Source organism: Salmo salar, chromosome ssa06 (genome assembly GCF_905237065.1).
Source record: "Salmo salar chromosome ssa06, Ssal_v3.1, whole genome shotgun sequence".
Lineage (NCBI taxonomy): Eukaryota > Metazoa > Chordata > Actinopteri > Salmoniformes > Salmonidae > Salmo > Salmo salar.
The window spans coordinates 72,424,202-72,451,384 of NC_059447.1; the positions used below are offsets into that span (position 1 = coordinate 72,424,202).

Below are 27,183 nucleotides of genomic sequence, written 5' to 3' on the forward strand. Positions count from 1 at the left end.
GTCTCTGAATGTCCTTGTGGTGTAGCCAGAGCCCAGACTTGAATCATATCAAACATCTCTGGAGAGACCTGAAAATAGCTATGCAGCGACACTCCCCATCCAACCTGACAGAGCTTGAGAGGATCTGCAGAGAAGAATGGGAGAAACTCCCCAAATACAGGTGTGCCAAGCTTGTAGCGCCATACCCAAGAAGACTCAAGGCTGTAATAGCTGCCAAAGGTGCTTCAACAAAGTACTGGGTAATGGGTCTGAATACTTATGTAAATGTGATATTTCAGTTTTTAACTTTTAATACATTTGATACAATTGCTTTGTCATTATGGGTTATTGTGTGTAGATTGATGAGAGAGAAAAAAAAACATTTGAATCTGTTTTAGAATAAGGCTGTAACGTAACAGAATGTGGAAAAATGTAAAGGAGTCTAAATATTTCCAAATGCACTGTACATCTATATATGTACATAGCTTTTGTCATTGTTCTATTCCTAGACATCCAGTACTATACCCATTATACTTCATCTAATGCACTTAGAGGGACAGTGCAGTCAAAAACATATTTTTCCAGTGTTTTGTATGTACAGTACCAGCCAAAAGTTTGGACACACCTACTCATTCAAGGGTTTTTCTTTATTCTTTACTATTTTCTACATTGTAGAATAATAGTGAAGACATCAGAACTATGAAATAACACATATGGAATTATGTAGTAACCAAAAAAGTGTTAAACAAATCAAAATATTTTATATTTGAGATTCTTCAAAGTAGCCACCCTTTGCCTTGATGACAGCTTTGCACACTCTTGGCATTCTCTCTACCAGCTACACGAAATAGTCACCTGGAATGCATTTCAATTAACAGGTGTGCCTTGTTAAAAGTTAATTTGTGGAATTTATTTCCTTCTTAATGCTTTTGATCCAATCAGTTGTGTTGTGGTATACTGAAGATAGCCCTATTTGGTAAAAGACCAAGCCAATATTATGGCAAGAACAGCTCAAATAAGCAAAGAGAAACAACAGTCCATCATTACTTTAAGACATGAAGGTCAGTTAATCTGGAACATTTCAAGAACTTTGAAAGTTTCTTCAATCGCAGTCGCAAAATCCATCAAGTGCTACTGTATGATGAAATTGGCTCTCATGAGGACCGCCACAGGAAAGGAAGAACCAGAGTTGCCTCTGCTGCAGAGGATAAGTTCATTAGAGTTACCAGACTCAGAAATTGCAGCCCAAATAAATGCTTCACAGAGTTCAAGTAACAGACACATCTCAACATCAACTGTTCAGAGGAGACTGTGTGAATCAGGCCTACATGGTCGAATTACTGCAAAGAAACCACTACTAAAAGACACCAATAAGAAGAAGAGATTTGCTTGGGCCAAGAAACACGAGCAATGGACATTAGACCGGTAGAAATCTGTCCTTTGGTCTGATAAGTCAACATTTGAGATTTTTGGTTTCAACCGCCGTGTCTTTGTGAGACGCAGAGTAGGTGAACGGATGATCTCCGCATGTTTGGTTCCCACCATGAAGCATGGAGGAGGAGGTGTGATGGTGTGGGGGTGCTTTGCTGATGACACTGTTGGTGATTTATTTAGAATTCAAGGCACACTTAACCAGCATGGCTACCACAGCATTCTGCACCAATACGTCATAACATCTGGTTTGAATTTAGTGGGACTATCATTTGTTTTTTAACAGGACAATGACCCAACACACCTCCAGGCTGTGTAAGGGCTATTTGACCAAGAAGGAGAGTGATGGAGTCCTGCATCAGATGACCTGGCCTCCACAATCACCGACTTCAACCAAATTGAGATGGTTTGGGTTGAGTCGGACCGCAGAGTGAAGGAAATGCAACCAACAAGTGCTCAGCATATGCGCAAGCAATTATATTTTACTCAGTGATAAAAGTATTTACAGTCCTCACACATACACTTTCTAAGATCACAAAGGGACAGGAACAAGGTATGTTTTGACCAGTCTGCCCCTGTAAGCACCACACAACACTACACCACATCATACCACATCACATCATACCACATCACACCAAACCACATGACACCACATGACACCACATCACACATCATACACATCACACCACATCACACCACATGACACCAAATCACACCATATCATATCACATCATACCACACCACACCACATCCCACCACACCATATCACCCCACATCATACCACATCACACCATACTATATCACACCACACCACACCACATCATACCACATCATATCATACCACATCACACCACATCATACCACACCACATCATATCACACCAAATCATACCACACCATATCATACCACACCATATCATACCACGCCCTATCATACCACACCATATTATATCATACCACACCATAACACACCACATCATACCACACCATATCATACACATCATACCACACCACATCATACCAAACCACATCCCACCACACCATAACACACCACACCATATCACCCCACATCATACCACACTATAACACATCACATCATACAATAACACACCACATCACACCATATCATACCATAACACACCACATCACCATATCATACCATATCATGGATTTCATAACCGATCTTCCACCTTCACAAGGTAACACCACGATCCTGGTCGTTGTGGATCGTTTTTCTAAGTCCTGTCATCTCCTCCCTTTGCCCGGTCTCCCTACGGCCCTACAAACTGCAGAGGCTCTGTTTACACACGTCTTTCGGCACTACGGGGTGCCTGAGGATCTGATCGGGGTCCCCAGTTCACGTCAAGGGTCTGGAAGGCGTTCATGGAGCGTCTGGGGGTCTCGGTCAGCCTTACCTCGGATTTTCACCCTGAGAGTAACGGGCAGGTGGAGAGAGTTAACCAGGATGTGGGTAGGTTTCTGAGGTCTTATTGCCATGACCGGCCGGGGGAGTGGGCGGCATTCGTGCCCTGAGCAGAGATGGCTCAGAACTCGCTCCGCCACTCCTCCACTAATCTCTCTCCTTTTCAGTGCATGTTGGGGTATCAGCTGGTTCTGGCTCCTTGGCATCAGAGTCAGACCGAGGCTCCTGCGGTGGACCACTGGTTCCGGTGTGCGGAGGAGACCTGGGACGCCGCTCATGTCCACCTTCAGCGCCCCATACGACGCCAGAAAGTTGGCGCAGACCGTCACCGCAGTGAGGCCCCGGTGTTCGCACCAGGGGACAGGGTCTGGCTCTCAACCAGAAACCTGCCCCTCCGCCTGACCAGCCGGAAGCTGACGCTGTTTGTGGTGCCGTTTAACCTCTCTAGGGTAGGGGGTAGTATTTGCACGGCCGGATAACAAAAGTACCCGATTTAATCTGGTTATTACTACTGCCCAGAAACTAGAATATGCATATAATTATTGGCTTTGGATAGAAAATACCCTAAAGTTTCTAAAACTGTTTGAATGGTGTCTGTGAGTATAACAGAACTCATATGGCAGGCACAAACCTGAGAAGATTCCTTACAGAGAAGTGCCCTCTCTGACCATTTCTTGGGCTTCTACACTCTCTTTATTGAAAACTGAGGATCTCTGCTGTAACGTGACACTTCCTACGGCTCCCATAGGCTCTCAGAAGGTGGCAAAACGGTGAATGATGCCTTTGCAGGCCCTGGCTGAAAAACAGTAGCGCATTTGGATAGTGGTCGATCAGAGAACAATGAGACTGTGGGCGCGTGCACGAGGCGACACCATGTTTTTATTTTTTCGTCTTTGAACGAAAACAGGGTTTCCCGGTCGGAATATTATCGCTTTTTTAAGAGAAAAATCGCATAAAAATTGATTTTAAACAGCGGTTGACATGCTTCGAAGTACGGTAATGGAATATTTAGAATTTTTTTGTCACGAAACGCATCGGGCGCGTCACCCTTCGTCTCCCTTCAGATAGTGTCTTGAATGCACGAACAAAACAGAGGATATTTGAACATAACTATGGATTATTTTGAACCAAACCAACATTTGTTATTGAAGTAGAAGTCCTGGGAGTGCATTCTGACGAAGAACAGCAAAGGTAATCCAATTTTTATTATAGTAAATCTGAGTTTGGTGAGGGCCAAACTTGGTGGGGTTCAAAATAGCTAGCCCGTGATGGCGAGCTATCTACTCAGAATATTGCAAAATGTGCCTTTGCCAAAAAGCTATTTTAAAATCGGACATAGCGATTGCATAAAGGAGTTCTGTATCTATCATTCTTAAAATAATTGTTATGTTTTTTGTGAACGTTTATCGTGAGTAATTTAGTAAATTCACCGGAAGTTTGCGGTGGATATGCTAGTTCTGAACGTCACATGCTAATGTAAAAAGCTGTTTTTTGATATAAATATGAACTTGATTGAACAAAACATGCATGTATTGTATAACATAATGTCCTAGGAGTGTCATCTGATGAAGATCATCAAAGGTTAGTGCTGCATTTAGCTGTGGTTTGGGTTTATGTGACATTATATGCTAGCTTGAAAAATGGGTGTCTGATTATTTCTGGCTTGGTACTCTGCTGACATAATCTAATGTTTTGCTTTCGTTGTAAAGCCTTTTTGAAATCGGACAGTGTGGTTAGATTAACGAGAGTCTTGTCTTTAAAGTGGTGTAAAATAGTCATATGTTTGAGAAATTGAAGTAATAGCATTTCTAAGGTATTTGAATAACGCGCCACGGGATTCCACTGGCTGTTGAGTAGGTGGGACGATTTCGTCCCACATACCCTAGAGAGGTTAAAGTCCTGAGGAGAGTGAACGAGGTATGTTATAGGTTAAAGCTTCCCACACATTACCGCATTAACCCCTCGTTCCATGTGTCTCTCCTCAGGCCGGTGGTGGCTGGCCCGCTCCAGGAGGCTGAGATGCGGGAGGTTCCTCCGCCCCCTCTGGACATTGAGGGGGCCCCGGCGTACTCCGTTCGATCCATCCTGGATTCGAGACGTTGGGCGAGGGGTCTTCAGTACCTTGTGGACTGGGAGGGGTACGGTCACCACATCACACCATATCACACCACATCAAACCACACCACATCACACTACATCACACCACATCATACCACACCACACCATATCATACCACACCACATCATACCACATCATACCACACCACATCATATCACCCCACATCATACTACACCACATCACACCATATCATACCACACCACACCACATCATACCACACCACATCATCACCACATCATACCACACCATATCATACTACACCATATCATATCACACACCATAACACATCACATCATATCACCCCACATCATACCACAGAACATCATAACACACCATAACACACCACACCACATCACCATATCATACCACACCACATCATAACACACCATAACACACCACACCACATCACCATATCATACCACACCATAACACACCACACCACACATGGGGATGGGGAGGGAGGCAGAAACAGTTCCCTGTCAGATTCTGGAAGTAGCCAGAACACGCTAACAAGCTCTGAGTAAACACACACGCACATACGCGCACACACACACACACAGTTTGTTTGTACAGACAGATGCAGGGGAAGGAGGTAACGGGGCTGTTCAACACAGGAGATGTGGACACTGGATATAACCTAGCCTGCCTGTCTGAGACAATTACTGAGGCCCTGGTGTGTGTGTGTGTGTGTGTGTGTGTGTTTTTTACTCAGAGCTTGTTAGCGTGTTCTGGCTCCTTCCAGAATCTGACAGGGTACTGTTTGTGACCCACTCCCCATCCCATGAGTGGTGTGATGCATGTTTATGAGTGTGTGTGATTACATGTGTACAAATATCTTTAGAACTGCTCTCAGCAAGACACAGCATGATAGGCTGGTCAATACTGTATGATTGCAGAGTATCATCATGCTAGAGCCTGAGGTTTTCCCTTGGTCTTCCCTGCAATGGCTGAGCAAGGAATGTGAATCCCAGAGGGGAGATGGAACGACTAATGGAGATGCAGTAAAGAAGGTGTGTATGTGTGTGTGTGTGTGCGTGCGTGCGTGCGTGCGTGCGTGCGTGCGTATATGTATTGAGCACATTGATCCCAAGAGAGAGAGGAGGTGGACTGATCATAACACAATCAGAAGACCAGTCACTTGGTATCGACAGAGAAGTCACACAATCTTCCAGCATGTCACCTTGACCATTTCACCGAGGGATGGACATCCTATGCAGCAGAAGGAACCAACTGTCCTGTAGCACCCCAGAGAACAATAATCCCTCAATCAGATCAACTAGCTCTTTATGGCAGGCAGCAGATCTTGACGTAACAGAAACCCATACTGCATATCAGGGGAATAGTAGCCTGGAATGCAAACTGAATAGCACTCTGTTTTACTGATGTTTCAGTGGAATCCAGGCAATAAACATATACACACCTAAGTAAATCAGAGAAACCAGTTTTCTATATAAGGAAATAATCCTGCAGCAACAGGAAATGTGAGTTATTATTATTAATGGACATTTTATCATTAATGGACATTTTTTGTAGGGGTTGATACATTTTTCGTAAGGGAAAATCAAGTCTGACATTTCAAAGTGAAAATTACAAACTTCAGAAGCCTTTTAAAGCCTCAAATACACTACAAGTTTAAAATGTCCTGTATTGCAGGAAAGTTCTCCTGCAACAGGGTGATCAAATGTAGGTCCTGCATCTGTACAGTACTATATCTGTGATGTGTAATAGCTCCATCATCAGTAACATTAGCATTACATTCCCCCATAAGGCTAATTAAAGTTGAGTATTAATACTGTGTCTCTGAGCAAACATAGAGATTGCACTGAGTGCTACTGTGCCCGGGATTACATAACACACTCTCTCCAGCCCTACCTCCTTCCACCTTCATTAGGTAATGACTTTCATACCAGAGTCTGAGCACAGCAGTCACTGACTGGTTTAATGTGGGTAACGTTAATGTAGAGTTGGAAATGTAGATTACACTAACTAAGCGAGAGAGAGGCACAGGGAGAGCTAAATTGTATTCAGTGGTTTGACATTAGAGAATTAGCAGAGTGTGTGGTGTCCATTCAGCACTACTAGAGCACAATCCATCTTCAGCACCACGGACAGCACCCAACCTACCTACACTGAACATGATTTTAGTAATGCGCAATTAACTTAGTCTGTATGTGTCTGTATGTGTCCGCATGGCCATAATTATGCAAGTCCATGCAGTGAGAGAACTGAATAAAACCTCAAACAGCGGTGGATTGAAGAGGGGACTAGTGAAGTGTAGGAGTGGATCTTAGAGTACCTCGGGCCTTCAAGAGAAGAGGACATTGGTTGTCCCTGCTGCTCTCACACACAATCTGAGACTTCATCCACCTTTGTGCTGTAGCCTTCACAAAAGTGTCCCCTGTCGAGTCTGTGGTGTGGTCGTTATTTAGTTAGGCCCGCCTACGCATGAGAGAGTTATAAAGCGATGACTCTGCGTTGTTATAAAGGGCAAACAAACAGGCGGTAAGGCAGAGCACTTTGGATGAGGACACCCTTAAGTGACTTGACTCGGTTAAAAAAAGATGGAACATCTGTCCAGGTACAGATTTCACTACAATGAACAAACATCTCAACTACACGGTCCATTACCTGCGTGCGGCAACCTTTCCTCCAGTTCTCCTTGTACCGCACAGAGCACAAACGTCAAAGGCGCGATCTTATATCGACCGACTTTTGATAAGTCTGTGGCCCTCAGGACTGATGTGACGTTAGGCCTACTGCCGAATAACCAAATCAAACCGGGTAATAGCCTACAATTTCAATAAACCGAGAGGAAAACTTGTGAATCAGTCACGACAACAGTAATAAGAGGAACACAGTAGGGAAGCGCGTGTTAAAGCCATTCACGAGTAGGAGAGATAGATGATTGTTCAAGCAGAGTCCTTGGATGCTCGTCCTCCATCCCTCGCGGCCGTTGGACGTCATCACCGCGTGGGATGGATGTCTGTTTAAACAGGCTGGCAGATAAACTATTGTGCGGGAGCGTTCCGAGGCTGCGCAGACTCCTGTTCGGTTTAATCAGTGGTTATCAGGAGTCAACCCGAAGGAGTGATGCACCAACAGACTGCCTCATAAGTAGGGTATCAATGGGGCCACACACACACAGAGCGAGAGAGAGAGAGGTTCGGCAATCACTTACACTGGAATATTAAAAAGTTTGTCATGCTAGATAACCCAAATGAATATCTGTTGAACTTAGCATATTATCAGTCTAGTTCAGTGAGATTATCTTATGCATGTGTGGTAGACCTTTCTCATTGCATGTGGTCATATAGGCTAATATCGTTGTAGTAACATTATCTTATCAAACCAAAGTGGATGTGTCAGTACAGAGTTACATTATCGACATCGTAGGCCTGCTCAATACAGAGGGTTCGTTCAGCGCAGCTGTGACTGTGATGTTGGAACGCCTTGTCCTTTTGGCTAATGCTAGACGTAATGAAATATACCATTACCAACTTACAGTAACTAACAGCCATGCTTGACCCATTTCCCAATATTTGTTTCCAGTCACGGACTGTCGCCCCCAGCTTGACGGTCTCTTGTTGATGTCACACCTGCAGGTCGTGTAGGCCTATACAGTGGTGTAGAGTACAAATACTATAAAGTATTACTTAAGTATTTTTGGGGGTATCTGCACTTTACTATTCATATTTTCGACAATTTTTATTTCATTACATTCCTAAATAAAATATGAGCTTTTTTAACACACATGGAATTATGTGGTAACCAAAAAAGTGTTATTAAACAAATCAAAATATATTTGATATTTGAGATTCTTCAAAGTAGCCACCCTTTGCCTTGATGACAGCTTTGCACACTCTTGGCATTATCTCAACCAGCTTCATGAGGTAGTCACCTGGAATGCATTTCAATTAACAGGTGTGCCTTGTTAAAAGTTAATTTGTGGAATTTATTTCCTTCTTAATTCGTTTGAGCCAATCAGTTGTGTTGTGACAAGGTAGGGGTGGTATACAGAAGATAGCCCTATTTGGTAAAAGACCAAGTCCATATTATGGCAAGAACAGCTCAAATAAGCAAAGAGAAACAATAGTCCATCATTAATTTAAGACATGAAGGTCAGTCAATCCGGAACATTTCAAGAACTTTGAAAGTTTCTTGAAGTGCAGTCACAAAATCCATCAAGTGCTATGATGAAATCGGCTCTCATGAGGACTGCCACAGGAAAGGAAGACCCAGAGTTACCTCTAATGAACTTTTCCACTGCATCAGAGTTACCGGCCTCAGAAATCGGCAATTAACTGCACCTCATATTGTACCTCACAGAGTTCAAGTAACAGACACATCTCAACATCAACTGTTCAGAGGAGACTGCATGAATCAGGCCTTCATTGTCAAATTGCTGCAAAGAAACCACTACTAAGGTACACCAATAAGAAGAGACTTACTTGGGCCAAGAAACACGAGCAATGTTATTTAGAATTCAAGGCACACTTAACCAGCATGGTTTCCACAGCATTCTGCAGTGATACGCCATCCCATCTGGTTTGCACTTAGTGGGAATATAATTTGTTTTGCAAGAGGACAATGACCCAAAACACACCTCCAGGCTGTGTAAGGGCTATTTGACCAAGAAGGAGAGTGATGGAGTGCTGCATCAGATGACCTGGCCTCCACAATCACCGGACTTCAGCCCAATTCTGATGGTTTGGACTGAGTAGGACAGCAGAGTGAAGGAAAAGCAGGCAACGAGTGCTCAGCATATGTGGGAACTCCTTCAAGACTGTTGGAAAATAATTCCTCATAAAGCTGGTTGAGAGAATCCCAAGAGTGTGCAAAGCTGTCAAGGAAAAGGATGGCTACTTTGAAGAATCTCAAATATAAAATATGTTTAGATTTGTTTAACGCTTTTTTGGTTACTACATGATTACATATGTGTTATTTCATAGTTGTGATGTCTTCACTGTTATTCTACAATGTAGAACATTGTAAAAATAAAGAAAAACCCTTGAATGAGTAGGTGTGTCCAAACTTTTGACTGGTACTGTATATGCTTCTTTGTAAATTATGTTGGAGTGTGCCCCTGGCTATCTGTGAATGAACTTTTTATTTTTTATTAATGGTGTCGTTTGGTTAATATAAGGAATTGGAAATTATTCATACTTTTACTTTTGATACTTAAGAATATCTTAGCAATTACAATTACTTTTCGTACTTAAGTATATTTAAAACCAAATACTTTGACTTTTACTCAAGTAGTATTTTACTTGGGTGCAAATTGAAGCCATTCTTCAGCACTGACTGAGTCATGTTCCATTAGCCTAACTAAACAGCCACCCAGAGGGAGATGGTCGGAGAGGAAGAAGACAGGAAGACACCGAGTGAAAAGACAGATGCCGCACCAGGACACTTTTAGAGAAACACGTGGAAACCAAACACGTGTGGCGCTCACTGATTCAGTTCTTATTTTCTCATTTTATTCATAAACTCATCTCGTATAAAATGTACAATATAGACACCTTTACAAAATAGAAAATGACCCACATTACTGACAAATACAAAGTACAACTCTAACATATATATATATAGGCCAATGCAATACTGCTTTGGCATTTCAAATACATAATAAAGTGCTAGTTTTTTTCATATTTTTTTTAATATAAATACATTCATGATGACGTTTTTCTTTTCGTCACAAAAGTTCTTGTTCACAGCATTTCAGACGGACTGTGTCCTGGTCTTCAGTTGAAATAAAGTGCAGATGCTTATGTTAGATATACATTTGAGCGCCGAATCCACTTGTTTAAAGCATTTACAGTCAAATGAAAGCGAATTGTCGGTGGCCAACACACAAACACACTGTCATCAGAGTTCACTCAGCAGCCCTCTAAACTTCACTGGGTGACCTGGAGTGGTAGGCTACGTTGGTCTGAAAGCAGCCGCAGAAGAGAACGTAGAGCGAGCGCTGGATCTCGGCATTACGGTAGGCGTAGATGATTGGGTTGATCATGGAGTTGTAGGTGGCCGGAAGCAGCGTTGCGTACGTGTAGACCAACGGGTACTCGCGCTCTCCCACCAGGCAGTAAATAGCGAAGGGCAGCCAGCTCGCGCCGAAGGTGCCCAGGATGATGGCCAGCGTGGACACGCCCTTCTTGGTGGCCACGTAGTGCGAGGCAGTGAAGAAGTGCTTCTGGAGAGCGATCTGGTGCGCGTGGTGGCATACGATCTTGCAGATCTTGAAGTAGAGAGTCAGCATGAGTATGAAGATGACGAAGAAGGAGACCGCCAACAATGTCACGTTGCTGCGAGTCAGCGGGCGCACGATGCTGCACGAGTTCGGGTCGTCCAGACAGTTCCAGCCCAGCACGGGTAGCAGGCCCAGGCACATAGACACGCCCCACGTGCTCACCAGCATCAGGTGCACATAGTGGAGCGTCTTCTCAGAGAAGTAAGTCAGTGCGTTGTAGAGTGAGAAGTACCGGTCCACCGTTATAGCCAGCAGGCTACTGATGGACGCCGTGAAGGAGGCCACTAGGAACCCAACAGTAATAAGACTGATAGTCTCTGAGGAGATGACGTACTGGAACACGAAGTTGAGGATTAATCCCATGCCTGCCAGTAAATCCGCAGTGGCCAGGCTCCCTATGAGCACGAACATGGGGGTGCGCAGGGTGGGCGTATAGAAGATGATAGCCACCACGATGCTGTTCTCACAGGCGATGACGGTTCCCGACATGCAAAGCATGATGTCCCACGGGTTGATGGGGAAGTCCTGCGGGGCGGCGGAGAGTTCCAGGCTGCCGTTTCTCTCTGGATAGTTGGCCTCCATACACGGGAAAGCCTTTCCAGCCAACGTGGCCGTCGCCACAGTGTCGTTACCGAGGAAAGTCTCGTTCATGTCTGCGCATGTGTCTCCTTTTCCCTCCTGAAGAGAGAATGACACACGAGAGAGAGAGATTGCAGTTTAGTTTCACAATTGCCGTATGTAAAAATATGCAATGCCTAGAGACAGCAGGGTAGGAGATATCTATGGTGCGGAAACGTGGGCAACTCATGCATCGGCTAAAAACGTCAAATCTGAATAATGAAAAACCTCATAAAAGACAGATATCTAAAACAGTTATGACATCACGGTAATATTATCCAAAAGCTTTGTGTCCAACTTTTGAGACCGCATGAAGAGCAGTGACCGAGGAGCTATCCATGGTGCTGAAACCTGAAACGGAATAATAGGCTATGATCGTGGATACAAATGCATCCCTGTCCCACTTAACTCCAAATACCGAAACAAACTGATACACAATATTATCAAAACTCAATAAAGTAGCACATCGTCTATTCACCCAGTTTTAGTTTCCGTGAAATGGTGATGTAGGCTACATACCTCTCCGTTTTACACAGAGCTTTCGGGAAAAACGTATTTGTAGAAAATCACAACTGTCCCTTTCCTCGAAATAGCTCAGGTAAAGCCCTCGGCTTTGTTCCGTTTCCCTCGCATAGGCGAGACACCAAGGGCAGGTGCGACCTGAAGCATTGACTGGCGCGGGGGAGAGGGACAAGAGCGCGAGAGCCAGAACGGCAAAGACTGACGTTTGCAAGCGGTGGAGCGCTATTAAACCCAAGTGACGTCAGGTCACATACTGTAGAGAGAGAGAAAGAGAGAGGAGAGATACAGACAGGCAGACATGAGAAGGCCGACCGCGATCACATGCTCAAGGTAAAACGTGTAGACCATGCAGCGGCTCTCTGCCCCTGAAGACTTCACAGCGCCCCGCTCAGCGCACGGCCAAACAGATCACAGTCGGACTAATGCTAATTTCACTTGGTTACAGACTCTCTCTTGAAGTAAAAAAGATGAAATGGCACATTTCTTATATCAGAAAGTTCATGGTTGCGAATAGACACTAGTCAAAGTAATCCAGTCCTGAAAGGTGTATGAGGGAGCCTGTGTGTCAGGACACATGTGTGCGTGTGTCTGTGTGTGATGTGTGTGGGAGTGCTTGTGCTGAAACTGCATTCTCTGTGTACAGCTTTCTAGATGTGGTAACCTAACCCTCCTTATAGGTCCACTATTATCACTTCCACTACGAGATTCTGAGGAGCAGGAATGGCTTTTCACTTTTCAATTCACGTTACAACCCTGCCTTACCTTTCGTTGTGGTCAATCTGCTGCTCAAATTGACCATAAATATCATAGTAGCCACTAGCCAGTAAGCATAAACTATTCTAATAAAACATATTACAATATTGAATAATGCAACCAAAACATAATGCCACCTATAAGTCTGTGCTTCAGTCTGATCAAGTATAGCCTACGGATAACAACCACAGCTGGAGGTAGACTAGGGAAGCCAATGCGCTCTGATCCCATCTTTATTTTATTTAACCTTTAACTAGGTAAGTCAGTTAACAAATTCTTATTTACAATGACGGCCTTCCCCGGCCAAACACTAAACCGGACAACGGGCCCTATGGGACTCCCAGTCACGGCGGGTTGGGATACAGCCTGGAATCGAGCCAGGGTCTGTAGTGACGCCTTTAACATTGAGATGCAATGCCTTAGACCGCTGCGCCACTCGGGAGTAGTGAGCCTGCGAAAACGTAAAGTCATGTTTTTATAGCCTAAGCTGCAGTACATGACCAAAAGTATGTGGACACCTGCTCATATCATTCCAAAATCATGGCCATTAATATGGAGTTGGTCCCCCCTTTGCTGCTATAACAGCCTCCACTCTTCTGGGAAGACTTTCCACTAGATGTTGGAAAATTGATGCTGGGACTTGCTTCCATTCAGCCACAAGAGCATTAGTGAGGTTGGGCACTGATGTTGGGTGATTAGGCCTGGCTCACATTCGGTGTTCCAAGGTGCTCGATGGTGTTGAAGTCAGGGCTCTGTGCAGGTCATTCAAGTTTTTCATCTCGACAAACCATTTCTGTATGGACCTTGATTTGTGCATGAGGGCATTGTCATGCTGAAACAAGAAAGGGCCTTCCCCAAACTGTTGCCACAAAGTTGGAAGCACAGAATCATCTAGAATGTCATTGTACGCTGATTTCCCTTCACTGGAACTAAGGGGCCTAGCCCGAACCATGAAAAACAGCCCAGACCATTATTCCTCATCCACCAAACTTTACAGTTGGCACTATGCATTTGGGCATGTAGCGTTCTCCTGGCATCTGCCAAACCCAGATTCGTCCGTTGGACTGCCAGATGGTGAAGTGTGATTCAACACTCCAGAGAACGCGTTTCCACTGCTCCAGAGTCCAATGGCGGCGAGCTTTACACCACTCCAGGCGACGCTTGGTATTGCGAATGGTGATCTTAGACTTGTGTGCGGCTGCTCGGCCATGGAAACCCTTTTCATAAAGCTTCCAACGAACAGTTCTTGTGCTGACATTGCTTCCAGAGGCAGTTTGGAACTCTTTAGTGAGTGTTGCAACCGAGGACAGACAATTTTTATGCGCCTCACGCTTCAGCACTCAGAGCTCCCGTTCTGTGAGCTTGTGTGGCCTACCACTTCGCAGCTGAGCAATTGTTGCTCCTAGATGTTTCCACTTCACAATAAGAGCACTTACAGTTGACCGGGGCAGCTCTAGCAGGGCAGAAATTTGAGGAACTGACTTGTTAGAAAAGGTGGCATCCTATGACGGTTCCATGTTGAATGTCACTGAGCTCTTCAGTATGGGCCATTCTACTGACAATGTTTGTCTATGGAGATTGCATGGCGGTGTGCTCGATTTTATACACCTGTCAGCAACGGATGTGGCTGAAATAGCTGAATACACTAATTTGAAGGGGTGTCCACATACTAGTGTATGTATTTATTGCCTATAATAGGCCCATTTATTTGTGTTCTGAGAAAATGTGAACTTTATCAAATTTGGTTTATATTCAAACTTCAGGTGGCTAGACTACCTGGGCCTTTTTAATCTAAAATGATTGGCTGGAATTAATCAATCAAAACAATAGTGATAGCATGCTGTATGAGTATCTTTAAATTAAAACTTCTTCAGGCTAGGCGTCCCGCTAGCGGGACAACTTCGAGTGAAACTGGAGGACGAGCAATTCAAATAAATAATCATAAAAATGATGGATATTAAACATTTACGTACATCTTATATTGGTTGAAAGCTTAAATTCTTGTTCATCTAACTGCCCTGTCCGGTTTACAGTAGGGTTTACAGCGAAAGCATGCCATGCGATTGTTTGAGGGCGGGGCCCCACATCAAAATATTTTTCCACCGGCACAGGTTTCATAAATTCACAAATAGTGATTAAATATTCACTTACTTTTTGACAATCTTCCTCTGATTTGTCATCGAAAGGGTCCCAGCTATAACATGTAGTGTCGTTTTGTTAGATAACATCCTTATTTATATAGTTGGAGCCATCGATTTCAGTAATCCACTCGTTCAACATGCCAAGATAGGAATCCAAAAATCTACCCCTAAACTTTGTTTCAACAAGTCAAAATACGTTTCTATCTAATCCTAAGATACCCTAAAATGTAATCAAACTATAATATTTCATACAGAAAGAAGTATGTTCAATAGGAAACCAATATTAGCAGGTGCGCGTTATCTTCATGGCGCGCACACACACACATTTCCAAGACTGTGTCCCTGTAGTAAAACTCATTATTTTTACTAATTTTGTAAGAAACAAGCCTGAAACCTTGAACATTGAGTGCCGACACCCAGTGGAAGCCATAGGAATTGCATACTGGGAGCTAGATTTCATTATTTCCCTATACTTTCCATTGTAAGAGCATTGGCTCTCAAAAAAATAAAAAAATCCAGTTATTCTTTCTTTGGATTTTCTCCTACCATATCTATTGTGTTATAGTCTACTACGTTATTTTAACATTTCTACAAACGTCAAAGTGTCTTCTTTCCAATGGAACAAATTATATGCATGTCCTGGCTTCAAGGCCTGAGCAACAGGCAGTTTACTTTGGGCACATCAGTCAGGCGCTAATTGAGAAAAAAGGACCCTAGCCTGAAGAAGTATTTAATTACAGCTGCAAAGGCCGAGACAATGCAACCCTGCATACAGCGAGCTCAGCCCAGTCGGTTTTATTGTCCAATCGCAGTTGTCTGTCTGTGTAAAGGGTTTTAATGTTTCCATGGGCTTACTTAGTTTAACTTGGCTCAGTGCAGCCGGCAGCTACTGTGACAATTTCAGAATGTAACATGCTGTTACTTTAATTTCAGGTAAAAGCTTAATAAAACAAGTCTCAAATATCAGGAAAATGTCTGTACATTTCAGCTGTTTCAAAAACATTGCTCTGCTATTTCCATTTGTACTGTAGGAGTGTTGGCTCAACAACACATTTCTGTTTAGACTGCCCAGCTTCAACGGGGGCAACAGTCGTGCGAATGTCGTGCTACCTCCGGAGGTAGTGGTCGAGATGTAGCAAGTACGCAAGTTTACGTTTGAGTAATATGTGTAGCCGATGGTATTTTTAAAGAGGCTCTATGTAGACTACGCCACCTTCTGTTTAATGAGAAGGATTTCAACCTTAAATAATGGCCTATCATGTTCCTTGCACAGTTCAGTTACAGGTCACCAGTTTAGAAAATGCATTTTATTATAGTTAAATATTTTCATAAAAGTTAGAGCATGAATGACTGTTTTTAATTATTTTAAATACTCCTATCTAGCCAACCAGACACCGTCTCCGCACTGCGTCCCAGGGAGCTGGAGTCCGCTCCCAACGCATCTCGATGCCCCCATAGGCACCTGCAATGTGATTTAACCAAAGAGTTTTGGTATCCATTACTGGGAGTTACAGGATAGGTACTGTTTGGTGTAGCACAGATCATTTACGACCAACCTTAGCTTGGAGATACTGTCTTCATCCTCAATTGGTGGAAACAGGAGTCTCATGGAATGTCGTTGTCCAGCTGCAGGGGGTCCGTTTGAATTTAGAAAATGCTCCATACATTAAAACAAATACTTTTTTTGTTTCATGAAGAAAATCCAACAATGTCTATGCCCCCATCAAATCAAACTTTATTTGTCACATGCGTCAAATACATGTGTAGACCTTACCGTGAAATGCTTACTTACAAGCCCTTAACTCTTTCTTGAACTGCACTGTTGATTAAGAAAATATAAAATTAAAATAATGAGGCTATATACAGGGGGTACCGGTACCGAGTCAATGTGCGGGGGTACAGGTTAGTTGAGGTCATTTGTACATGTATGTAGGGGTGAAGTGACTATGCATAGATAATAAACAGCGAGTAATCCGGTGGCCATTTGTTTAATTGTTCAGCAGTCTTATGGCTTGGGGGTAGAAGCTGTTAAGGAGCCTTTCGGTCCTAGACTTACCGCCGCTTGCCGTGCGGTAACAGAGAAAATAGTCTATGACTTGGGTGACTGGAGTCTTTGACAATTTTTGGGGCTTTTTGAGGATCTGGGGACCCAAGCCAAATCTTTTCAGTCTCCTGAGGGGGAAAAGGTCTAGTCGTGCCCTCTTCACGACTGTCTTGGTGTGTTTGGACCATGATAGTGCGTTGGTTATGTGGACACCAAGGAACGTGAAACTCTCTACCCACTTCACTCGGCCTGCCTTTTCCTGTAGTCCACAATCATCTCCTTTGTCTTGCTCACATTGAGGGAGAGGTTGTTGTCCTGGCACCACACTGCCAGGTCATTGACCTCCTCCCTATAGGCTGTCTCATCGTTGTCGGTGATCAGGCCTACCGCTGTTGTGTCGTCAGCAAACTTAATGATGGTGTTGGAGTCGTGTTTGGCCACGCAGTCATGGGTGAACAGGGAATACAGGAGTTGACTAAGCACACACTCCTGAGGGGCCCCAGTGTTGAGGATCAGCGTAGCTGATGTGTTGTTGCCTACACTCACCACCTGGGGCGGCCCGTCAAGAAGTCCAGGATCCAGTTACAGAGGGAGGTGTTTAGTCCCAGGGTCCTTAGCTCAGTGATGAGCTTTGTGGGCACTATGGTGTTGAACGCTGAGCTGTAGTCAATGAACAGCATTCTCACATAGGTGTTCCTTTTGTCCAGGTGGGAAAGGGCATTGTGGAGTGCAATTGAGATTGCGTCATCTGTGGATCTGTTGGGGCGGTATGCGAATTGAAGTGGGTCTAGGGTGTCCGGGAGGATGCTGTTGATGTGAGCCATGACCAGCCTTTCAAAGCACTTCATGGCTACCGACGTGAGTGCTATGGAGTGGTAATCAGTTAGGCAGGTTACCTTCGCTACCTTGGGCACAGGGACTATGGTGGTCTGCTTGAAACATGTAGGTATTACACACTCGGTCAGGGAGAGGTTGAAAATGTCAGTGAAGACACTTCCCAGTTGGTCTGTGCATGCTTTGAGTACACGTCCTGGTAATCCATCTGGCCCGCAGCTTTGTGAATGTTGACCTGTTTAAAGGTCTTGCTCACATCGGCTACCAAGAGCGTTATCACATAGTCATCCTGAACAGCTGGTGCTCTCATGCATGCTTCAGCGCTGCTTGCCTCGAAGCATAAAATGCATTTAGCTCTTCTGGTAGGCTCGCGTCACCATCTTGTCTATTTCAATTCTTCTCTCATTCATCAAGACAGTGGGTGTCCACCCCAAAGTGCTGCATGTCATGATGACAGACACCTGTCTCGATCAATGACAGAAGACGACAAGAAATAGACAAGATGGCAGAGTACACAGTTGTATTAATACATGGAGCAAAAAAAGTATTTTAATAACAGAGCATTTTCTAAATTCAAATACTCCACACTGCCCACTCACTCATTCACACCTGTAGGCAATTAGGACTGATCGTTCTTGAGAACATCAGCTATGGCTGCGCTACTGTGTGGGAATGTAGGTGTGGTCAGCCAGGTAAAAAACCACATGTATGCATCAGCAGCTAATAAAGAGTAGCTTACTATCAGCTCCTAAGATATCAGCTTGAATCAAAGAACCCAATGCCCCAGGCCTGTCTGCAGCCTGTCTACGTCCTGTGATCTAACCAGCTACTGATCTCGAATTAAAGCCAGTCAAATCAGATATTCCAGAAAACTGAAATATCAATTCAATAACTGAAAAGGGAAATCTATTTTCAATAACTTATCAAAACACTTGTCACCTATACTCCCTGTCCGACCTCTAGGTCATCAGGCTGCTGATTATCCCGCACACCTGTCACCATCGTCTCGCGCACCTGCGCCTCATGACACTCAGCTGGACTCCATCACCTCCTTGATTATCTTCCCTATATCTGTCACTCCCCTTGGTTCTTTCCTCAGGTGTTATTGACTCTGTTTTCATGTCTGTGTGTTGTTTGTGTTTTGTGTTTATTGTTTGTTTATTCATTATAACACTCCCTCCCTGTACTGGCTTCCTGACTCTCAGCGTGCTCGTTACAACACTGAAAAGTAAAAGCTATTTATTTAAAAAGTTGCTCCAATTTTTGAAGTTTAAATTCAAATCACTTCCTGAATTGACTACCTTCAATTAGAATTGACCCCAACCCTGGTCTCTTCTCATAGCCTCTGTCGAACCGCTATGTGGGGAGACGAGCTAGTTCCAACACAGCACCACCACTACCCCCCTCAGTGCTGCTCCACGTGTTACCATGCCGTAAGAGCAATCCATCCTCCCCTGGACACAGATCCTGCTGTTTGTCCTTCTTGTGCAACATCAACCGGTCTGCTCCTCTCTGCCTGCATTACACTCCCCAGTCCACTCCACACAACAACAGTTTAAATGGCAACCATGGTAACCAATATTCACACTGGGTGTCCAAGCTTACCGTACACTCATTACCTAATACATAACACCAACTCATTTAACACCTGTTGTAGCTATCACAGTGGATATATGTACTGTACTGTACAGGGAAACAGCCTGCTGCTGTATGTTCAGGCCACGTACCGGCTGTAACTAAATACTCCTCTAACCATCATGTACTCTCCCATTTCATTCCCTCTCTCTCCCTCTCTCTCTTCCACTCCCCTTCCACCTTCATTCAATTATTTTCTCTATTACTCTGCCTTTACCCCCTCTTCTTCAAATTCTCTCTCTCGCTAACAGTCTCTTTTCTCCTGAGCCATCCCTATCATGATTCCCTTTACCTTTTGGTTCATCCCTCGCTCTCCCTTTCTCACTAATCTATCTGTAGTGGCATCAGTGGATGGGAAGATGTGGCTAACAGACAAAATGTTCCCCTTAAAGGAGAGAGTTGACTCAGTGTCTCAGTCTCTGCTCCCACACATCATTGGCTCTTATGGTGGTCATCCTTAAGATTTTACACTTTTTTTCTCTCCAAAAGTTTATTTTTGTGTTTCTGGTTTTAGGTAGAGAGACAAACAAGCACAGATCAGACCAGACCCGAACAAACAACATTTCAGTTACCAATTCATATTATTTTCTGATAACAATTGCTGTTTACAATGGTAAAATGAAGAAATTCACATCGGCAGAAATCAAATCAAATTTTATTGGTCACACACATGGTTAGCAGATGTTAATGTGAGTGTAGCGAAATGCTTGTGCTTCTAGTTCCAACAGTGCAGTAATATCTAACAAATAATCTAACAATTCCCAACAACTACCTAATACACACAACTCTAAAGGGGTGAATGAGAATATGTACATATAAATATATGGATGCGCGATGGCCAAGCGGCATAGACAAGGTGCAGAAGATGGTATAAAATACAGTATATACAGTTGAAGTCGGAAGTTTACATACACCTTAGCCAAATACATTTAAACTCAGTTTTTCACAATTCCTGACATTTAACCCAAGTAAAATGTTCCTGTCTTAGGTCAGTCAGGATCACCACTTTATTTTAAGAATGTGAAATGTCAGAATAATAGTAGAGAGAATGATTTATTTCAGCTTTTATTTCTTTCATCACATTCCCAGTGGGTCAGAAGTTTACATACACACAATTAGTATTTGGTCGCATTGCCTTTAAATTGTTTAACTTGGATCAAATGTTTCGGCTAGCCTTCCACAAGATTCCCACAATAAGTTGGGTGAATTTTGGCCCATTCCTCCTGACAGAGCTGGTGTAACTGAGTCAGGTTTGTAGGCCTCCATCCTTGCACACGCCTTTTCAGTTCTGCCCACACATTTTCTATAGGATTGAGGTCAGGGCTTTGTGATGGCCATTCCAATACCTTGACTTTGTTGTCCTTAAGCCATTTTGCCACAACTTTGGAAGTATGCTTGGGGTCATTGTCCATTTGGAAGATCCATTTGCAACCAAGCTTTAACTTCCTGACTGATGTCTTGAGATGTTGCTTCAATATATCCAAATATTTTTTACTCCCTCAGGATGCCATCTATATTGTGAAGTGCACCTGTCCCTCCTGCAGAAAAGCACCCCCACAACATGATGCTGCCACCCCCGTGCTTCACGGTTGGGATGGTGCTCTTTGGCTTGCAAGCTCCCCCTTTTTCCTCCAAACATAACGATGGTCATTATGGCCAAACAGTTCTATTTTTGTTTCATCAGACCAGAGAACATTTCTCCAAAAAGTATGATCTTTGTCCCCATGTGCAGTTGCAAACCGTAGTCTGGCTTTTTTTATGGCGGTTTTGGAGCAGTGGCTTCTTCCTTGCTGAGTGGCCTTTCAGGTTATGTCGACATAGGACTCGTTTTACTGTGGATATAGATACTTCTGTACCTGTTTCCTCCAGCATCTTCACAGGGTCCTTTGCTGTTGTTCTGGGATTGATTTGCACTTTTCACACCAAAGTACGTTCATCTCTAGGACAGAACACGTCTCCTTCCTGAGCGGTATGACGGCTGCGTGGTCCCATGGTGTTTATACTTGCATACTATTGTTTGTACAGATGAACGTGGTACCTTCAGGCGTTTGGAAATTGCTCCCAAGGATGAACCAGACTTGTGGAGGTCTACAATTGTTTTTCTGAGGTCTTGGCTGATTTCTTTTGATTTTCCCATGATGTCAAGCAAAGAGGCACTGAGTTTGAAGGTAGGCCTTGAAATACATCCACAGGTACACCTCCAATTGACTCAAATGATGTCAATTAGCCTATCAGAAGCTTCTAAAGCCATGACATCATTTTCTGGAATTTTCCAAGCTGTTTAAAGGCACAGTCAACTTAGTGTATGTAAACTTCTGACCCACTGGAATTGTGATACAGTGAATTATACGTGAAATAATCTGTCTGTAAACAATTGTTGGAAAAATTACTTGTGTAATGCACAAAGTAGATGTTCTAACCAACTTGCCAAAACTATAGTTTGTTTACAAGAAATTTGTGGAGTGGTTGAAAAACAAGTTAATGACTCCAAACTAAGCATATGTAAACTTCTGACTTCAACTGTACATGTGATATGAGTAATGTAAGATATGTTAACATTATTTAAAGTGGCATTGTTTAAAGTGACTAGTGATCCATTTATTAAAGTGGCCATTGATTGGGTCTCAATGTAGGCAGCAGCCTCTCTGTGTTAGTGATGGCTGTTTAGCAGTCTGATGGCCTTGAGATAGAAGCTGTTTCTCGGATACACAGCTTTGATGCATCTGTAATGACCTCGCCTTCTGGATGGTAGTGGTGTGAACAGGCAGTGGCTCAGGTGGTTGATGTCCTTGATGATCTTTTTGGCCTTCCTGTGACATTGGGTGCTGTAGGTGTCATGGAGGGCAGGTAGTTTTCCCCCGGTGATGCATTGTGCAGACCACACCACCCTCTGGAGAGCCGTGTGGTTGGGGGCGGTGCAGTTGCCGTACCAGGCTGTGTTACAGCCCGACAGGATGCTCTCGATTGCGCATTTGTAAAAGTTTGTCAGGGTTTTGGGTGACAAGCCAAATTTCTTCAGTCTCCTGAGGTTGAATAGTCGCTGTTGCGCCTTCTTCACCACACTGTCTGTGTGGGAGAACCATTTCAGTTTGTCTGTGATGTGTACGCCCAGGAACTTAAAACTTTCCACCTTCTACACTGCTGACCCTTCGATGTGGATAGGGGGTTCTCCCTCTGCTGTTTCCTGAAGTCCACGATCATCTCCTTAGTTTTGTTGACGTTGAGTGAGAGGTTGTTTTCCTGACAGGAGAGGGCTGAGCACACACTCTTGTGGGGCCCCAGTGTTGAGGGTCAGTGAAGTGGAGATGTTGTTTCCTACCTTCGCAATCTGGGGGCGGCCCGTCAGAAACTCCAGGACCCAGTTGCACAGGGAGAGGTTGAGACCCAGGGCCTCCAGCTTGATGATGAGCTTGGAGGGTATTATGGTGTTGAATGCTGAGCTGTACTCAATGAACAGCATTCTTACATAGGTATTCTTTTTGTCCAGATGGGATAGGGCAGTGTGCAGTGCGATGGTGATTGCGTCATCTGTGGACCTGTTGGGGCGGTAAGCAAACTGAAGTGGGTCTAGTGTGGCTGGTAAGGTGGCGGTGATATGATCCTTGACTAGCCTCTCAAAGCACTTCACGATGACAGAAGTGAGTGCTACGGGGCAGAGGGTGAGCAGAAGGACTTGAGTTCCTGTGTGTTATGATCGCACCATGAGTTGTTAATCATAAAGCATACATAATGCACTCCAGATGGAGATCACTGCTCTGAATCTCCGAGGACAGTGTGACAAGTAGGGAGGATCACATGGTGACAACGTCCTGAGTGGTCTTTTAACAGTTGTGTGGTGTATGTGTGTAACAGAGAGAGGAGAGAAAGAGAAATACACATTTGGGGAGAAAGAGGGGGTGAGAGTGAGAGAAGAGGAGTGGGAGAGAGTGCGAGAGGAGAGGGAGAGTGTGAGAGAGAGAGTGCGAGAGGAGGGGGGATGTAATAGGTGGAGCAGGTTGAAGCAGTTCATGGTTGAAATGGAGAAGGGGATGTCAGTTTTATACAGCATGCCGTTTCTCCCTTCATTCTGTGACCACAGCAGGTGTACTACTATTAACCATACACAGAGGGAGCTACACATAGTTCTATTCCACTAATCAACTGTTTTTGTGGATACAAATTGAACAGGATTGCTTCCCCATGAAAGGTAGCTGGCGTCAGATGATTCATTCATTTCAGGCGAGTGAGAGGTGTGTGACCAAAACAAATCACTGATATTTCACACCCGCTGTTTGGTTCAAAAACAACTTAGAAAAACAGGCTTATTTAAAGACCCTGCTTCTCATTCAATCTCACATATAAGCGAGCGCACACACACACACACACACACACACACACACACACACGACTAATGAGGAGAAGACAGCGCATAATAATGGAGTGAATGGAATCAACCACATGGAACCCATGTTTGATGTCTTCGATACCATTCAATTTATTCCGTTCCAGCCATTTCTGAGGCCATCCTCCCCAATTAAGGTGCCAGCAGAAACCTGAGACACACATATTCATCCTGAAATCTATAAATGCCCACCTTGTTAACCTTGCTACAGCTGTATATGCCTACTAAGGCCAAACAGCCTTTTACAGTGAAGAAAAAAAGAGAGGGAGAATAGGTGGTATGGAGAGAGGGGAGGCACGTTTACCTAAGCAAGTGTACGCTAATGGGCTTGGTCTGATTTCTGATCACTAACGGCCTGTTTTTGATAATGTTACTCGACGAGGAAACCAGAAAGACCAAGTATATAAAGAGCTGTCCTAATGGTTGTTGTTTCTCTCTGTCTGATGTCTGGCTATTCTTATGTCTCTAGGCACAGAGAGGCCGGGGACAACGGACCAGCGGCCAGGATGTGTGTGTCTTTGTGGAGTGTGTATAACTGAATGTGTGTTATATCTGTGAGAAAGTCAGTGGCTGCAAAGCTCTCTGAAGCCCGAGATACACACACTCAGAGAGACAGAGAGAGAGAGATAGATACACACACACTCAGAGAGACAGAGAGAGAGAGATACACACACTCAGAGAGACAGAGAGAGAGATACACACACTCAGAGAGACAGAGAGAGATACACACACTCAGAGAGACAGAGATACACACACACACTCAGAGACACACTCAGAGACACACACACACACACACACACACACACACACACACACACACACAGAGAGAGGGAGAGATACACACTCAGAGAGAGGGAGAGATACACACTCAGAGACAGAGAGAGATACACACACAGAGAGACAGAGACAGAGAGATACACACACACACTCAGAGAGATAGAGAGATACACACACACACTCAGAGAGATAGAGAGATACACACACACTCAGAGAGACAGAGAGATACACACACTCAGAGAGACAGAGAGATACACACACTCAGAGAGAGAGAGATACACACACACTCAGAGAGAGAGAGATACACACACACTCAGAGAGAGAGAGAGAGATACACACTCAGAGAGACCGAGGGAGAGATACAGAGACCGAGGGAGAGAGACAGAGAGAGAGCAAGGGAGAGAGACAGAGAGAGAGCGAGGGAGAGAGACAGAGAGAGAGCAAGGGAGAGAGACAGAGAGAGAGAGCGAGGGAGAGAGACAGAGACAGAGAGCGAGGGAGAGAGACAGAGAGAGAGCGAGGGAGAGAGACAGAGAGAGAGCGAGGGAGAGAGAGCGAGTGAGAGAGACAGAGAGAGAGAGACAGAGAGAGAGCGGGGGAGAGAGACAGAGAGCGGGGGAGAGATACAGAGACAGAGAGCGGGGGAGAGAGACAGAGACAGAGAGCGGGGGAGAGAGACAGACACAGAGAGCGAGGGAGAGAGACAGAGAGAGAGCGAGGGAGAGAGACAGAGAGCGGGGGAGAGATACAGAGACAGAGAGCGGGGGAGAGAGACAGAGAGAGCGAGGGAGAGAGACAGAGAGAGAGCGAGGGAGAGAGACAGAGAGAGAGCGAGGGAGAGAGACAGAGAGAGAGCGAGGGAGAGAGACAGAGAGAGAGCGGGGAGAGAGACAGAGAGAGAGCGGGGGAGAGAGACAGAGAGAGAGCGGGGGAGAGAGACAGAGAGAGAGCGAGGGAGAGAGACAGAGAGCGAGGGAGAGAGAGACAGAGAGAGAGCGAGGGAGAGAGACAGAGAGAGAGTGAGGGAGAGAGACAGAGAGAGAGCGAGGGAGAGAGACAGAGAGAGAGCGAGGGAGAGAGACAGAGAGAGAGCGAGGGAGAGAGACAGAGAGAGAGAGCGAGGGAGAGAGAGAGAGAGAGCGAGGGAGAGAGACAGAGAGAGAGCGAGGGAGAGAGACAGAGAGAGAGCGAGGGAGAGAGACAGAGAGAGAGCGAGGGAGAGAGACAGAGAGAGAGCGAGGGAGAGAGACAGAGAGAGAGCGAGGGAGAGAGACAGAGAGAGAGCGAGGGAGAGATACAGAGACAGAGAGAGAGAGAGAGACAGACAGAGAGCGAGGGAGAGATACAGAGAGAGAGCGAGGGAGAGATACAGAGAGAGAGAGAGAGCGAGGGAGAGATACAGAGAGAGAGGGAGAGATACAGAGAGAGAGAGAGAGAGAGCGAGGGAGAGATACAGAGAGAGAGAGAGAGAGCGAGGGAGAGAGACAGAGAGCGAGGGAGAGAGACATACAGAGACAGAGAGCGAGATACAGAGACAGAGAGCGAGGGAGAGATACAGAGACAGAGAGGGAGGGAGAGATAGAGAGACAGAGAGCGAGGGAGAGATAGAGAGACAGAGAGCGAGGGAGAGATAGAGAGGGAGGGAGAGATAGAGAGAGCGAGGGAGAGATACAGAGACAGAGAGGGAGGGAGAGATAGAGAGATAGAGAGAGGGAGGGAGAGATGAAAGAGAGAGGGAGGGAGAGATACAGAAACAGAGAGGGAGGGAGAGATACGAGAGAGAGAGCGAGGGAGAGATACAGAGACAGAGAGAGAGCGAGAGATACAGAGACAGAGAGAGAGCGAGGGAGAGATACAGAGATAGCGAGCGAGAGCGAGGGAGAGATACAGAGATAGTGAGCGAGAGCGAGATACAGAGAGAGAGCGAGGGAGAGATACAGAGAGAGAGAGCGAGGGAGAGATACAAAGAGAGAGGGAGAGATAGAGAGACAGAGAGGGAGGGAGAGATACAGAGAGGGAGGGAGAGATACAGAGAGGGAGGGAGAGATACAGAGGGAGGGAGAGATAGAGAGACAGAGGGAGGAGAGAGAGAGACAGAGAGGGAGGAGAGATACAGAGACAGAGAGGGAGAGAGAGATACAGAGAGCGAGGGAGAGATAGAGAGAGAGCAAGGGAGAGAGATACAGAGAGAGCAAGGGAGAGAGATACAGAGACAGAGCGAGGGAGAGATACAGAGAGGGAGGGAGAGATAGAGAGACAGAGAGGGAGAGAGACAGAGAGG

The 27,183-nt window shown here is 44.9% G+C and overlaps 1 protein-coding gene across 1 annotated transcript; it reads right to left on the reverse strand.

Moving 5' to 3' along the window:
- Positions 1 to 10,426: 10,426 nt before the first annotated feature.
- gpr6 (G protein-coupled receptor 6) lies at positions 10,427 to 12,709 on the reverse strand. The gene is made up of 2 exons (XM_014205518.2): positions 12,335 to 12,709; positions 10,427 to 11,875 (listed from the first exon to the last, which is right to left on the reverse strand). The coding sequence occupies exon 2, from the start codon at positions 11,846 to 11,848 to the stop codon at positions 10,838 to 10,840; it is 1,011 nt and encodes a 336-aa protein (XP_014060993.1). The 5' UTR covers positions 11,849 to 11,875; positions 12,335 to 12,709; the 3' UTR covers positions 10,427 to 10,837.
- Positions 12,710 to 27,183: the final 14,474 nt, after the last annotated feature.

Bases quoted from the DNA above. Each gene is read 5' to 3' on its own strand.
- gpr6 (XM_014205518.2), bottom strand. From the start codon at position 11,848: ATGAACGAGACTTTCCTCGGTAACGACACTGTGGCGACGGCCACGTTG.